At 34.8% G+C, this 15,707-nt stretch overlaps 3 protein-coding genes across 6 annotated transcripts in view; 1 reads left to right on the top strand and 2 right to left on the bottom strand.

The window, feature by feature from the left end:
* LOC136809967 (protein FRG1-like) overlaps positions 1-15,707 on the top strand; it is a 230,614-nt gene that overhangs the window by 27,208 nt on the left and 187,699 nt on the right. The window lies entirely within an intron of this gene.
* Positions 1,417-5,847, bottom strand: LOC136809956 (DNA-dependent metalloprotease SPRTN-like). Its single transcript, XM_067066520.1, has 6 exons — positions 5,551-5,847; positions 4,151-4,259; positions 3,927-3,971; positions 3,272-3,346; positions 3,055-3,078; positions 1,417-2,938 (listed from the first exon to the last, which is right to left on the bottom strand). The coding sequence occupies exons 1-6, from the start codon at positions 5,796-5,798 to the stop codon at positions 1,682-1,684; spliced, it is 1,758 nt and encodes a 585-aa protein (XP_066922621.1). The 5' UTR covers positions 5,799-5,847; the 3' UTR covers positions 1,417-1,681.
* Positions 6,195-15,463, bottom strand: LOC136809957 (dihydrolipoyllysine-residue succinyltransferase component of 2-oxoglutarate dehydrogenase complex, mitochondrial-like). The gene is made up of 13 exons (XM_067066521.1): positions 15,219-15,463; positions 10,624-10,672; positions 10,399-10,423; positions 10,112-10,173; positions 9,809-9,886; positions 8,745-9,053; positions 8,371-8,513; positions 8,154-8,251; positions 7,897-8,027; positions 7,739-7,806; positions 7,462-7,545; positions 7,146-7,313; positions 6,195-6,953 (listed from the first exon to the last, which is right to left on the bottom strand). The coding sequence occupies exons 1-13, from the start codon at positions 15,294-15,296 to the stop codon at positions 6,819-6,821; spliced, it is 1,428 nt and encodes a 475-aa protein (XP_066922622.1). The 5' UTR covers positions 15,297-15,463; the 3' UTR covers positions 6,195-6,818.

Genomic DNA, 15,707 nt, shown 5'->3' on the forward strand with positions numbered 1-15,707 from the left:
CCTGTCACTAAATCAATCTGGTGACTTCCAATAAACTTTACATGAAATGACAACTTGTTCTTAATAAAAAATCTCAACATAGCAAAGAGTTATGACACTCAGTTATGACAAGGCTAGACATTAGATGAACAACTTTAAGAAAGGGGCTAACACAAACAAACTTTTTGAACCCGCTCTTTAAGTGAACACCTAGTAAAAACATTCGTTCGCCAATAGAAACGTAATTCTTTCTCCTTCATTTACAATTAAACATGTTTTCATATTTTGGTGACAATCTTACATGCAGTCAAAACATCAACCTGTAACAAAAAGATGAAAGAAAATCAATATGCTGTATAAATCAACCTGTTTCGCTTCGTAAAGATGCAGTTAGCTTGCTGGCGACGCGCTGGTGACAAACAAGACTTTTGAACAGTGACAACAACATTGACATTAAACATGACATTAAACTATGAAAAAACGAAATTTGCTTGAACCGTCTCAAGAAAATATTCTCATCAAGATTACTATTGCATCAATATGTAGAAATCATGCAAAAAATTGGGAATATTTTAAAAGAGATTGGAGCTATGTGATAAAAATAACAAAAAGTTCCATATTTCGAAAATGCAATAAAAATTTGGCACATTTATACAGCTTCATTATAAAGTGTATGAGGGGTGAAAAGTTTGGACTTCAAAAGGCCCACGAAACTGATTATTAAAGTAGGGATTCTTTGAAGTTTCGAGTTTTCGAAGTGTGGAACCCTTACCACATCGCACGAGCACTTGTCCTAAAATAGAAAATGCTGAAAGCAGGAAATATTATTCGCCAGAATTAGAAAGTCCAACGAAAATTGGATCAATGGAATTTGATTGAAATAAAAGAAAGAGACGGCCTAGTACTTTGTAATCAAAAGCGCATACCGAGGACAAACAAAGGTGCTTACAATGCCTCGTTTGTTTATTCACTTACGTATTGTGTTTCGACTGCCATAAAACGTTGATTAGTTCTTAAAAGCTTTTTACATAAATACTCTATGTTGACTTAATTCATCATATCATAAACAAGTCAAACTGCTTTGAAACTTGATATTCATGGTAAAATAGCGAGGAGTTGATTTAGCAAAGGATTAAAGGTTGAGTGAAGGGGTTCTTTTTAAGGAAAGAAATCTCTCAATGATTCGAAAGTGTGAACAGTGGTTAACCTCCAGTTCATCTGCACCCACTTTCCTCCTGTGTTAAAAAATGTCAAGCATCTTTACAAGAGACAAAAATGATTTTCTTTGAAGAATTCATTATCAAGTGGCCTTTGGAAATACCTTGTTTCCTTTACGCGTTTCTATCTGTGATGATAGGTATTTCAAAATAGAATATTGTTTTTGGATTCAAAGTTTAGGCGAGGCTCTATGATTCATGAATGAAATCGTTGATATAATTTTGGGATAAAAAATAAATATTTTCAGTTTTCTAAATTCACAGTAAAAGATAAAACAAAATATAACGAGTGTTACTTGCAATAAGGTAACGATGATCTTACATAGAAGATGACCCTGGTAAAAATGACAAAAAAAACTAAAAAAAAACATTGAAACGAAAGAATGAGGGTCCGAAAATAACTGAAGTCCCAACAACACATACTGTACAAATCTCATTAAAATTGCGGTCTGGGTAGGGTTGAAGCTTCTCAATCGGTAGAAGTGTCAAGAAGTTAAGCATTCATCCAAGTGTTCATTCAAAAGATGTTCAGGAACTCTCATAGGACACGCAGGGCAATCCACAAGATTTTGTTGTTGCTGTACATTGTCCTCTTCGTCTGAAGAAATAACCATGTGCGTTTCTTTCAAAAATTTAATCTTTTTCGGTGAGTTTGATGAAGAGTTTTGTGAAGAAGAAGACGAAAGGTTTCGTTTAGTGTTTGTTAAATTTGATGAAGCGTCATGTGGTTGTTTGTTAGTATAGGGAGACTTGTTTTGGTTTGTTGTAGGATTTCTTGAGAACGAGGGTTGATTCGGAGGAGTTTTTTCAGTGGTTTCTTTCTTTTGAGTTCTGTCCTTATTTTGGTTTTTCATTGAGAAATCAGAATCTTTTGGTTTACGGAAAGTGTTTGAAGAGGGAGGGATACTAATTTGTGATGAATTTGTTGAGGGTTTTCTTTGAGTATTCCCTTTCATGTTATTTTCTAATCGTTTCAAAAAATTTTCTCGTCCACTGTTTCCCGAAGGTTCGTCATTTGTTGAGCTTATTCGTTTACCGTTGCCTGAAAAGGAGGCTAAGGGTTGCTTTGCTGAGTCTTCTTTGTTATTAGCAGACATTTTGAAGCCGTAGATATTGCTTGAAGCACCTGTGGAGGAGCTCCGATAAATGTCATTCTCATTGGTCGGAGGGTTCTTCCCCTTGGAGGTGATAGTTGAAGTTCGCGACCCACCTCCTTTAACGGCTGTTGAGCCTGCTGGGTATTTACCTTTGTTTTGGTTTCCATGGTTCGAAGTATTGTTTTTTGTCTTAGGGTTAGAATTAGTTTTGCTTGTTGGTTTACTGTTCTTTGAATTACTGGTGTAACTATCGTCTGCCCACGGGTTTACTGGAGGTTTCAGATCTTCTTCACAATCTATGCTGGTGGGGTTAGATATGTTAGACGAAGTAGAAGGTTTTGAAGGATCTGTTTTCTGAAACCAGTTTGTGATTGCATTCTTATTATTTTTGTTGCTTTCAGAACTTGAGGAACCAAGTTTTTGTCCAGTTTCTTCTAACTTTTTACTTTTCTTAGATTGCTTCACCGGTTTCTCTGGCTCCTTGATTTTCGTGAAAGCTCCTCCACATTTTTGTTTGTGGTCATTCCACCAGCGGTCGCGCGGAGAGGGCGCTCGATTCATAGCACGCCTGACGATGCCGAAGAAAGGAGGGCGTTTAACACAAGGACCATCACAACGCCACCAATGTTGTCTATGGTGATCCACCTAAAAGAAAATAAATTTACGATGCAATGCTTGAAAAAAACACACTGAAGTTCATGCAATAGGTTTTAATGGGCGAATGACATCCAGATCAAATAGTAAACAAATATCTTGCTTACCTCGTCGTGAAAAGAATGATAAACCTAAAAAGTGGATGAAATGAAATCAAAGTCAAATATTTTAGATTGTCATATCAATTTTGACTCAATTTTGCATCCGCACAAGCTAATTGTTGGTTAAATCACGAAAGAAGACACTGTAGGAATTTTCAAAGCACGTGAAAATGGAAAATCTCTGAAATATTGGCATAAATGTTGATAATGAAAAGATTCATACTGTAATGTTGGTCCCAGTCTCTTTATTGATTCGGTACATGTGTTTGTGAAATTCTGGTCCATGTCCATCGTGATCCTACAAAAGAAAAGTGAAAAGTGTAGAATGGTCTGCATCTTATATCTACGGAAATGAGGTCGAGATAGGCGTGACATTTTGTGTTCATAATGTAGATCCATGTTATGATTCAACTAACGAGGGCGAAATCGATAGCAAGGTTTCAAAAATGGACACGACAGTTTTTATTAGAACATTAACCAACGGAAAACCAATTTGTGTTACCTTCTTTAAAGAAACCAACAGAAAGTGCTATTGGCAAGATTCACGTGCGTACCAAAATTAGGCCTTTGAAATCGGACCCTTGCAGTGCAGAGTAAATTTTGCAAAATTTGAGCAAGTTTGAGCGAAAAATCGACCCTTAAGGTGTATTTTCTTGAAATTTTTTGACCATTTTCAGGCAAAATATCGTCAGATTTTCGAAATTTTACACCCAGTGCAATTTTCTCATCTTTGCTGATTTCGACCCTTATGGTGCACTTTGGGAAGCTTGGGAAATATACCCTTAAGGGCCACACGTATGGTAGGTCATTTATCTTGAGCCCAACCCGACCCCCCCCCCCCCGCCCGGAAATACGAATAAACAAGAACAGAACAGTACCTTGTTATTATCTGTGACAAACAGTAAAGCGTGAATCATTTCATGCTGAAAAGTAAAAAACAATTTTACCAGCTTTTCGAAAATGAATTTAATAACAAAGGTTTCAATTAAATTCAATTTCAATTTAGTTTTAACTACGTTCACTTAATAAGTTTTCAGAGACAGACATGGCCGTGAATAGTAATCCCGACAGAGGAAGAATTGTACAAGGAGAGTATTCTTACAAGGAGTGTTTCTACCAAGTCTTTTCGCGGACGAAGTTTCAATAAGGGTGCACTTAATTTGATGGAGCAACACTTGCCACGCCGCTCATAGTAGCACAAACCAGCACATCTAAGGAAAGAGGGATGAAGCATTTTTCTGATGAATAACTGAGAAAATATTTTCTAATGGCCAAATCTTTAAGAGAGTAATAATATCCAAGCTGTATGATTTCGTAATTTGAAAATTATTGTAGCCATATATACATAAATTGTAGCCAGCAATATAGAATAGAAGAAGCATGTGCGAAATTCCAGTCACATAATAAAACAAATATATTAGTATAGTCAGCAAGATGGGAGTAACATGTGCGAAAACCACTAAAAACATATTGGTTTCACATTTTGAAACCTTCATTACACCCAAATAGAGCTTCCCCAGATGGCAGGTCAAACCACGACCAGACAAACATCGCATTCCAAAAAACCTCAAAAGTTTCCACATCAAAAAGCGATACTCTGTAGAGGATAATGATTATTTGGATCGTCAACAATCGAATTTATGAACAAATAAAGTAGGTCACCTGACCTACTGCTTTTCGTTTAAAGGGGGGGGCGTACGGGTTTTGCGATTGCCGAAATACCGAATAACTTTGCCAAAGTTTCCGGAATTCCGTAAAAGAGTACTTGCAATTCCGATACCGATTTTTTTTGGGTATTTTTCTTCGTTTTGACTAATTTTTCATCAAATTTGATTTTTCGTGTATGAATTCCGAAAAAAGGGGATAAAAACTTTATAATACCGAAATTTCGAAGCAAAAAATTATGGATTTTCCATTCCGAAACAATTTTAGAATTCCGAAATACCGAAGAAAAAAGGGTCGATTTCCGCAATTCCGAAAAACCGTACGCCCCCACTTTAAACACGTCTGATAAGTCAACGAACTTTTACGGAATGACAAATGAGGTACTGTTCATAACCTGGCTATAAACAGAAGCACATTTATTTGTTTAGATCATGTTGGTCTTATTATCTTTGTCGGAAACTCTCAAATTCAAAAAGGACTGAGCTTTTTGTCAAAAGAAACTTTCAGACAAAGGAAGGGAATTAGCTTCAAAGTGGATCTTTGGACCAGGTAACCTCTTTCAGACAACAAATGAAAGTAAATGTAACTTTATTTTCGCTTAACATTTCAAGTCCCGTGTCGACATATTTGGATAAAATAGATCCTTGTGTCGGTATCAGTTGGACATTATTCAAAATCTTAGAATGTCATAGGTTTGCACACCGTAAAATACACTATCCACTCTGTTAATTTTAATCAAACATTGTGGCAGTCACATAAAAAGTTTTTTCCGTTATACTTATTAAAAATGATCTGGGAAAAAAAGAAATGAGCAAGGGAAGATTGATCAAATCTTACAAGGTCATCCTTGGGCTCCATTGTACGGATACACTAGCCAGCATCCCATCAAAATAAGCTGCGTTGAATTGGACGAAAAGTTCATGAATATTTGGTACAGGATCGATTAACTCCCAACTTGGATCAACGATGGAGAGTTTTTCATCAGGTTTACCTCCTTTTACGGACTGTGATTGCTCTCCTTCGCCCTCATTTAGTTCAGTGAACAGTTTCAAAGCCAATGCAAAGTCTTCATCTTCATTCTCCATCCTATGTGTTTTTTTTCTATTTTTATTTTGTGTTTTTTTCTCCTGAAACATAAATATTGTACATAGGTGAACCGAAGAGACACATGAAAAGACTGTATCCATACCTAGAAAGGCATTTGCAAAAGCATCCCAAGAATTGTTGAAATGTTGTTGCAATACCAATAGCCCAAATACATCCCAAGAAATAGAATAGGATGGGATGGAGACTGGCATACTCTAAGGGTACTATCTGAATAGCAGGGTTTTGTGGATAATTCTTTCAAAGACTAATGGCCGTAGAGTAAGAATAAAATATCTTGGTTTAAAATCTTTAAAATTAATTGGCAGGGGAACGCCAAGTAACCAATAGTTACCAAGTATAAGGTATATAATGTCAAAAATAACAGCAATAAATAATTTCAAGGGGTCACTCAAAGTATTACTAATTTATGTAAATATCTATTCGTTTGTTTAAATAAAAAGAGTTTATATAAACCTTACAAGTTAAAATCATAAACCATTTCCAATTTTGATTTTCACTTTTCTTTAAGTTATTCTACTTCCATAAAGTATAAAAAAGTGCACTTCTCAGTTTGCCCGAAAACCTGCTCTGAGAAATTTGTTCGAAGGAAGTCTGCTGAAAAGAACAGGTTCAGAGTAAAAGGGGCTAAAGATTATTCTCGACACAAATTTAGATAGCCCATAGCCATTTGTTCATTTGCTGGTCGTTGCTAGAAATCGAACCCACTGGAGAAGAATCAATCATCAATAAACCCCTTCTCGGGGTTAAAAATCCGAATGTCTGAATACAATATAAAAATTACGTGCAAACTAAATGATGCTTTGTACATTTTTGGAGCATCTATCTAGCTAAAAAAATGAGCACAAGTAAATATAATAATAATAACATTTAAACAAGGAAAAGTATAACCTTCACAAATAGTTCAACATCAATCAAAAAATAGTATATATTTATAAACAAAGGTTGTACATGAAACAGAAGCGAAACAAAACACTATTTCCTCTTACAAGATCTTCCTTCTACAAATCAAGGAACATAGCTGCAGGGTCTTCAACATTTTGTTTGATCTTCCTGAGAAATGTAACTGCTTCCCGACCGTCAACCAAGCGATGATCATAAGTTAAAGCAACATACATCATTGGTCGAATTTCAACCTAAAAAATTAAGTCAGACACCATTTACAGCATTATTAAGGTATTATTTTGCCTCGAAATAAAAAATGAACAAGACTTTGTTGTAAGATATTCAAGTCAAATTTACAGTTGTTTAGAGGGATACCAAAAAAGGCAAACTTTTCAATTTTTCTTGTCAAGGACTTTGCAAACCATCTAGCAATGGGTTCTTACTTTTCCATTGACTGCAACAGGCCTGTCAAAGATTCCATGCATCCCAAGGATTGCAGATTGTGGAGGATTGATGATAGGTGTGCCCATAAGTGAACCAAACACACCACCATTGGAAATGGTAAACGTACCACCATCCATGTCTTCAATTGCAAGACTACCAGAACGTGCCTGAAAGAAGTTTTGAAGTAGATTAAAAAAAGACTCCTACACAAGGCAAAGAACGAAAAAGTCTCTAACTTTTTTTGTTCACGGTTCATTGCTGAAAAATGATGATTTTCAAAACGTTTCTATATTATATAATATAGTTTGAATTTACCTTTTCTCCAAGGGCATTCATTCCTCGTTCAATATCAGCAAAATTCATTTTATTTACATCCCTCAAGACAGGTACAACCAAACCCTGAAAAGATTTATTGATTGATTAATGAGATTTACACCTAAGCATGCAGCAGTGAGTTGAGAATTTTTGTCAAATAATAAGACCAATCCATATAAAGACTTTCCAAACTTTGAAAAATTTCGTTGATTTAATGAGATTCGAACCTAATCAGTGAGCGAAGAAGGTAGAGTATTCCATGAGAATCGTTAAATACCTTTGGCGTGGCTACTGCAACACTGATATCAACAAAGTCACGGTAAATGACGTAGTTGTCTTCAATAACTACAAATAAATGAAATAAACATTATTTAATGATAGGAGTACCAAATCACGAAAGTCTACAATCGGTCATCGAGGGAAGTACAACCATACCTGCATTTACGGTTGGCATTTGCTCCAAGGCAGTTGATGATGCTTTGAGGAAAGGAGACATGAATCCAAGTTTCATATTGTGTTTCTTTAAGAATAGGTCTTTATATTGATTCCTGATTTTCATTGCGTTGCTATAATAATAAAATAGACGGAGTAACAGTTGTAAACTAAAGTAAAAACATATACTGGAATGTTCTGATAGTCACAAACACACAAACTAAGAGTTTTTTATCGGATCCATGACAAGAAAACTATACCTCATATCAATTTCATTGAAAGTTGTGAGCATTGCATTTATATTTTGTGCTTCCTTCAATCGTTGTGCTATCCTTTGTCTCATTCTGTTCATTTTAACCTAAACAAAAATGAAAAACAATCTTCTTCACATAAGTTTAACACATCTTTTTGGCTTTAAATATTATGATATCGATGATCTTACAAATAAAAGCTACCAAGTGAAAGATAAAAAAGAACCTTTGTTTCATTTCTAGTTCCATGGATTCTTATTGGTGCTTCTTTAACTTCTTCAATAGATGCGGTCATTTGTGAGGCAGGTGGTGGTGGAGCCGGTGTTGGAGATCTTGTCATCATTGGTTGTTGTTGTGTTAGTGGTGTCGCTGTCAAAGGGAAAATGATCTCAGCATTAAAAGAGTGATCCTTAGTTTTTTGTTTCAATTTAGGTTATATATCACATTTTATGTGTTATGTGAGTTTAGAGGTCTATTTTTTACTTTGTCGTAATCATTTAGATTTGTTTTTGAGCAAAGAGCTCAAGAAAACAAGAAATATCTTAAAATATTTCGGTTGGTAAGATGAAATATTTTTTATAAAGGCAAATAATATCTTACTAGGAGGTGCTTGAGTTGGTGCAGGACCAGCTGTATCAGCTTTCGGTACTTCTGCTTTTGGAGGAGGAGGCGGAGGTGGCGGTGGCGGTGGTGGAGCAGCCTCTTCTGTTTTTGTTTCTTTAGGAGGGGCAGGTGCGCCACCTGCACCAAGTTTCAACTTAAAGAGTTGGTCGTTTTTCTCTACCCTTCCACCATCTTCAACAAAGATTTCTTCAATGACTCCAGCAGCAGGTGAAACAATGGGAAGTGAAGTTTTATCTGTTTCAATTTCACCGATGACCTCATCAACACCTACACTGTCTCCAACCTCTAAAGAGCAATTTAAGAGCTTTTGTTAATAAAATTTTGTTAATTCCTTCTTGCCCTTTGTGCACCCTGCAGACACTTTTCTACCTTTTTAGAACATGGATGTGTTCTTATTGTCATTATAGAAAATAACACCAATCTTTCCAGGGGGGGGGGGAATTAATAATGACGTTTACTACGGTGGTGGGGTGACGAAAAATCGACAAAAACTTTTACTACCCAGGGTAGTTAAATACTAAAATGGGTGGTATCTATGTGTTAAATGTTGAAAAAATGTTACTACCTGGGTAGTTAAACTGGTAAAATTAGCAAATTTTAGCTATATTATTGTAATTCTCTCAATTTTTAAGATGACTTTTCCGAAAAAATCTGAAAATTTTTATAATTTGAAAAAATTTTCTGTTGGAAAGTTGTTTACTGCAAAGAAAAAATCCTTGAAATTCTTTGTCAATATAAAAAAAACTTTGATTCTAAGGGCAAAACTTTGCACTAAGTGACAAATGTGTCACAGAAATAATCACTATTTAGATTTTTTTGTAAAATCAGTCCTAAAAACAACCAAAAAGTAGGTGGTCTCCACGACAAATTGTCCCAAAAACTTTTACTACCAGGGTAGTAAAATACCTCTTCCAAGAGTCTGGAGTTGGTATGTAAAAATTCGTAAAAATCCTTTTACTACTCAAATATGTCTGAGATTTTACTACCGACCCCCCCCCTGATCTTTCACATCTCTTCTCTTTCTTAAGTAAAATGTTTACCTTTTTCCCACCTTACATCTCCTTCAGTAATAGACTCTGCAAAAGGAGGAGTGTTAACAATCTGGAATTCATCATCGACTAAAGAAAAAAAATGATCATGAGTGTCTGACTGCGATATGTGACTGCATGCATAATTATACAAGACCTGATCTTAGATAAGATACAATGTATGGATTCTCAAAGGCTTAAAAAATGTTAAAAGTATTAATTTACTGGTTAAATCGTATAACATTCATTCTCAAAAGAGTAATAGTTTTCCCTCTGATAGAAAATAAGTATTACTTTTAGAACATGTTTACATACACGAGAATGCAGAAGTTTGAAAGCCTTTGGCTGGATGTTTGAGGGTATTGGATGATCTACAACTGAAGATTGAAAAAATTTTACTTTGAAATGAATTTATTGAAGAAATATATTAAAAATTGTTTGCATTATAGAAAATCTGTTGATAGAAAAATTATTAAAGTCAAGGGCACCTTAGGATAAAGAAAGAAATAAAAAATCACTGATCATAAAAAATGATATTGGATTGCCTAAAAAATCAGACAAAAAATGTAACCGAAACCAAATTAACCATAATTCTTCCTTACGTTAAATTTTTTGATAATGTCCGTTCTAAAAGAGAAATTACAAGTACAAAAATTCAAAAATATTTCAAGATAAGATTTTTAATAACAATTAGTAAAATTAAAGAAAAAACAGGACAAAATCAACAAAACAGATCTACAACAATACCATCTATTTTTATAAACAAGTTTTAGCCAAAAAGCATTCAATAAACATTTGAGTTTCTTAATAACGAGTATTCAACAAACCTGTTTGTTCTTTGTTTGTACATCTTGATAGAATACTGGCAGAAGCAACCTAGAGAAAATTTAAAAAGGTATAAAACTCAGGTTATTCTCAGGTATTTAATAAAGTCCTACACTTGCGAATTTTTAGATTTTACTCAATTGCATAAACCTTGTTAGGAGCAGCTAGGGCAATAGAAAGGGTGTTAGTTTTGAAAATGTTTCTTGTAATTATTTTTTATAAGTTCGAGGATAAGTATGAATAACAAATGCAGCTATAGAAATTGGAATAAGTGAGAGGTCTTCATTCATCAAGCATTTGGTCATTCAAGCCTCCGACCTAAAGTTTTGTCAAAGATTAATTTATTTCACTTTATTGATTAGTATTGAGCTCAAATTCGTGTAAGTTTTGTTTTTATACTGTTTTTAAAACAGTTTTATATTTGTTTTTAGATAAATCTAAAAATGGGAAGAATACCCCAAAATATAGTACAAAAAGAATTATTGGTCACATTCAGTTCAAAAGATTAAAATATGGCGTTTACTTGAGGCATTTTGCTATTAGTTGTTTAGGAGAATGAAACAGTCTATTGAATAACTAATTAGTACAGCATGTAATATTACTCAAAAGCCTTCAATAAAGTCAACCATGGAACTAGGAATTGATGGAAAAATACTACAATGGCTCAATTCCTTTCTTACAGGAAGAAAGCAGTCAGTGCTTGTAAATGGTGTAAAGTCAAAACCACAAGAGTCTCTCAAGAAAGTGTCCTGGGTCCTTTGATCTTTCTTATATTCATTGATGATATTGACAAAGATATCTTAAACAGCTTTTTATGGAGTCCAAATCTTATTGGAAGTGTCTCAAACAGTCCAAAAAGGAAAAAGGAACACTATCGCATGATCAATCTTTGGAAGGTGTTAGAGGGGATTATTACCTACCTTGAATAGCAGTGGCCGGCTGTGCCAACTGTCTATCTCCAAAAATAAGAAATCCAAGCTTAGAGAATGCACTCTTTCTGTACAAGGTCAGAACTATTCAATGCAATGCCAAAAAGCATAATAAACGTAAAAAACACTTCATTGAAAAATTGAAAAATGCCCTTGACACTCACAAAAGTCAATCACGCATGAGCCCAAAATTCATGGATATACTGACTGCAGGAGAGCTAATTGAAATTCAATACTTGACATGAAAAATATCTACTCGTGGCCTCTCAGTGCCTTGCAAGACGGACAACTTACCCTTAATAACACCTTTTTTATTTGTTTCAATACGCTATCCTGAGGTGTAGACTATTTCTCATCTTCAATTTTCTGAACAAGAAAGCAGGAATTTGATGCAAGAGTTAGACTGTCGACAAAGTGCCGTAAAAAATCATTGAATAAAAGAAGAACATAAACATCTTACATATTTTCATTTTGAAAATTGGTGCAAAAAAGTGTAACATAAAAAAAAATTTTATTGGGTTTTAATAGTTGTTTTGGAGAACACGAAGGCATGCTTAAACTCTTGAAAGTTATTCCTGTTTTCAAAAACAAAGGCTCTCCACTTGAAATATCCAATTATCGCCCTATATCTCTCCTTTCCAACATAGAGAAAATTCTTGAGAAACTTACGTACTCTCGTCTTATTACTTTCTTAGATTCTCATCGAGTATTTTTTGAGTACCAGTTTGGTTTACGTAGATCTCACTCAACCATCCATACCTTGCTTAATAAACGTATTGAACGTATTCGGAAATCTCTTGATGCTGTTTTCTGCTGTTTTTATGGGTCAATCACTTATTAACTTTGTATCATAACTTTATATTGAATAAAATATTGAAGTGAAATTTTTTCACAGTGATGACCTCCTAAGATCAAAGAATCTCTCCACTCTGCTCCACTGAAAATAAAAGTTAAAAATAAAACAGGAGGATGGAAAAAAATAAAAATAAATTAAATTAATGTTTTAAATTTTTTTTATTTTCTTTTTAAAAATCTGAAATCGGAGGAAATAATAAAATAAAATTTTGTAAAATTTCCTAAGGTATAGATTTTTAGATTTAAAGACAAAAGAATAAAGTGTTCTATTCCCAGGAGAATAATTTACCGTCAGCCAAATAAGGATTATTTTTGTACCTTCGCTGGCAATTTTTCAGCTTAAGTTTAAGTCTAATGTTATGATTTTTTTAAGTGCATGTTCTAGGAGATGAGTGAAAATAATTATTTTTAGTTTTCAAGCAGTTACATCAATATGCCAAAAACATTTTGTTCAACCACCTTCGCTTCAAGATAGGCCACAATGAACTTCCTTTTATAGGGTGAACCATATTAATGTGGCTTTCAGCCTTGCACTCCATCACAGAGCCTATTTGAGATATTTTACTAACTAGCCCAGAGAAAAATTTTAAATTAGAGCTAATATACTTGGTACTTGTATGCGCCAGTTTTTGCTTGCTTTTTTCTCTCTCTCATTTCAGGATGATTGGGAACGGCGCCCACGTCCGACGACGAGGACGCACAAGCAGCAGTGCAGCTAGTCCCAGCCAGGTTTTTTCCCCCAAAAGGTGTTTTTAGTCTAGGGACTAATCTTTTTTGTCTTCTTTTGGGATGTATCACGCAATATGCTCTCCATTGGTGTTGGTCCCTTCAGAACCCCATACTCCTATCTAGTGGCTAGTTTATACAGTATCTAAATGCACATACATGTTAGGAGTAAAGGCTGTCCTCCTTACAGTCCACGCTCATTTGACTGTCTTCCTTACAGTCCACGCTCATATGGCTGTCCTCCTTACAGTCCTTTGACAGGCTGTCATCCTTACGGTCTTAGGTACTTAAGTTAGACCTCATATTGCATGGTACATCCCCAACATCAGCCCCAATAACTAACAGCCCAAATAACTAACTTATATTTTAATATATTTATTGCTGACAGCACATTTAAAATATTTTCATTTTTGTAATTTTTATGTAGAATTTGCGAGATTAGGCTTAATTGTCTTATGCAAATACATAACTAGAACTAGAAAGCGAACAATATTTCACATTTATTTCATTTCACAGATTTCGGCAAATTTCAATCATTTCAAGTTTACTATAATTTACTCATTTCAACAAATACACATTTCAGAACCTAATACATGGTCATTTATTTGACTCCCCAAAATCTTCACCTGTTTACACTGTTAACAACATTTCGACCCTCTGACGTAAAAATTAACCTTTATTATTTGAATGCATGCCTTTTTAATACTCAAATATAAAAAAATTCAAAAATTTTAACTTGGTCATTAGTCAAAAAAGTCATTAAAATTGATTAGCCTCTGCGATGGAGTGCAAGGCTGAAATATAGTTCATCCTATAAAAGTTCATTCTATGGTGGCCTATCTTGAAGCGAAGGTGGTTGAACAAAATGTTTTTGGTATTTTGATGTATATAACTGTCAAGAGAAGCAAATTTAATCTTTCTTCTACAAGACTACACTTCAATATAATGCCAATTATGCATGTAAGTTTTATATTAATACTTTCTTTTTGCAAAGGTTTTGCATATATTTTCAATACAGCAATTCGGCCACCATAATTTTTGCATACAATTCAATAATGGCAATTTGAAAGGCGAAAAGGTTTATAGGCTGTCGTGTTCTCCAAAACAACTATTGAAATGGGGGATTTGGAAATTTTTGGTTTGTTACACAAACACCTGTAACTATGGGCAAGCATCACATTGCTAAGAGTAAGATGTTGGCTTGAAATCGAAATGAAACCACAGAATACTGTACAGTTAGTCACACAGGAAATCAAGCTTTCAGAAAAAACAACAGGACCCTGCCGACGCACCGGACTGTCCGGTGTATTTGTCCGGTGGCAAAAAGTATCCTTTCGCTACACCGGACGCAATAAGTCCGGTGTTGCATGCAGGGAATTTTGGACGCCGGACATTTATGAAACAAAAAATTAAGGAACACCGGACGCACCGGACTGGTCATGTCCGGTGTTTTGATTGTCCGGTGGAAAAAAAATATCCTTCTCGGACACCGGACATTCGACTTCCTTAAGTCCGGTGTATAGATTGTCCGGTGGTGAAAAAAATTCTCATTTTACACTGGACTTTCGCGTGTCCGGTGTACAAGTCCGGTGCATCGGCAGGGTCCTAAAACAACATCAGTCATCTACAGGATGTATTTGCAACAACATGGATAAGAGTTACCTGAATCAAGTTCAAGTTCCCAAGACAATTACCTTATTGGTATTATATTTTGTGGAATTAAATTTTGCGGTGCTTAAATTTTGCAATTTTTAGGCCGAATTTCGCGAAATTTAATACCGTTTAAATTTTTCTAAAATACTGTACGTTGTAAAAGACAAATTAATTATATGACATTATCAATAAAAAAATTTCTGCTGGAGTACAGTTATTCAAAAGACTGTCGCATTCTCCTCTTAACAACTATTAAAAACAACAAGTATTCTATCAGAAGCTAATATTTAAAAAGCTAGGAAAGCCCTGCCTGAAAGCATAGTGTGGTATGAACAGAATGGATGATTTATTGAGATTATTTTTTATCACAAACACCAAACTGATAGCATAGATTCTGGTCTCGGGCAAGCAAAAGAAAACAAAAAAAAACTCACCTCTCTTTTGTAAATGTTCACTGATCTTTGGAGGTTTCTGATTATGTTGGGCCGCTGAAGGCACCGACAAGCAAACATTTTTATTTGGTAACACCTGCTAAATTCCCAAGTGTGTTAAGAGATCTTAGAATATTGTTGAAAATTAAAAAAATACTTGCTTGACAGGGTAACCCTGGCTTGTTAAACCTTGAAATGGAGCCAGTGAATACTGCCGCGCTCGCTACGATGCAGAGTCCGCACTTCATAGCGAGGATGGCACAAAGTCAGCCTAATGATGGTCAGAAACAGGTCAGGGAATCACCTAACGCCATTTTCCCACCCATTATACGCCCTCAGGGATGGAAGGGGTACTACGGGGGGCGCTATAACCAAAAATTGCTTTTAGTTTTACAAATTATCAAGAGTAATTAAGAATTTAATTACAAAAATGACGTTATGAACTTTAAAAAGACGTTAATCAAATGTTATATTACCCTCTTATACAAAAAA

This window comes from Clytia hemisphaerica, unplaced genomic scaffold (assembly GCF_902728285.1).
Source record: "Clytia hemisphaerica strain Z4C2 unplaced genomic scaffold, Clytia hemisphaerica genome assembly, whole genome shotgun sequence".
Classification (NCBI taxonomy): Eukaryota; Metazoa; Cnidaria; class Hydrozoa; order Leptothecata; family Clytiidae; genus Clytia; species Clytia hemisphaerica.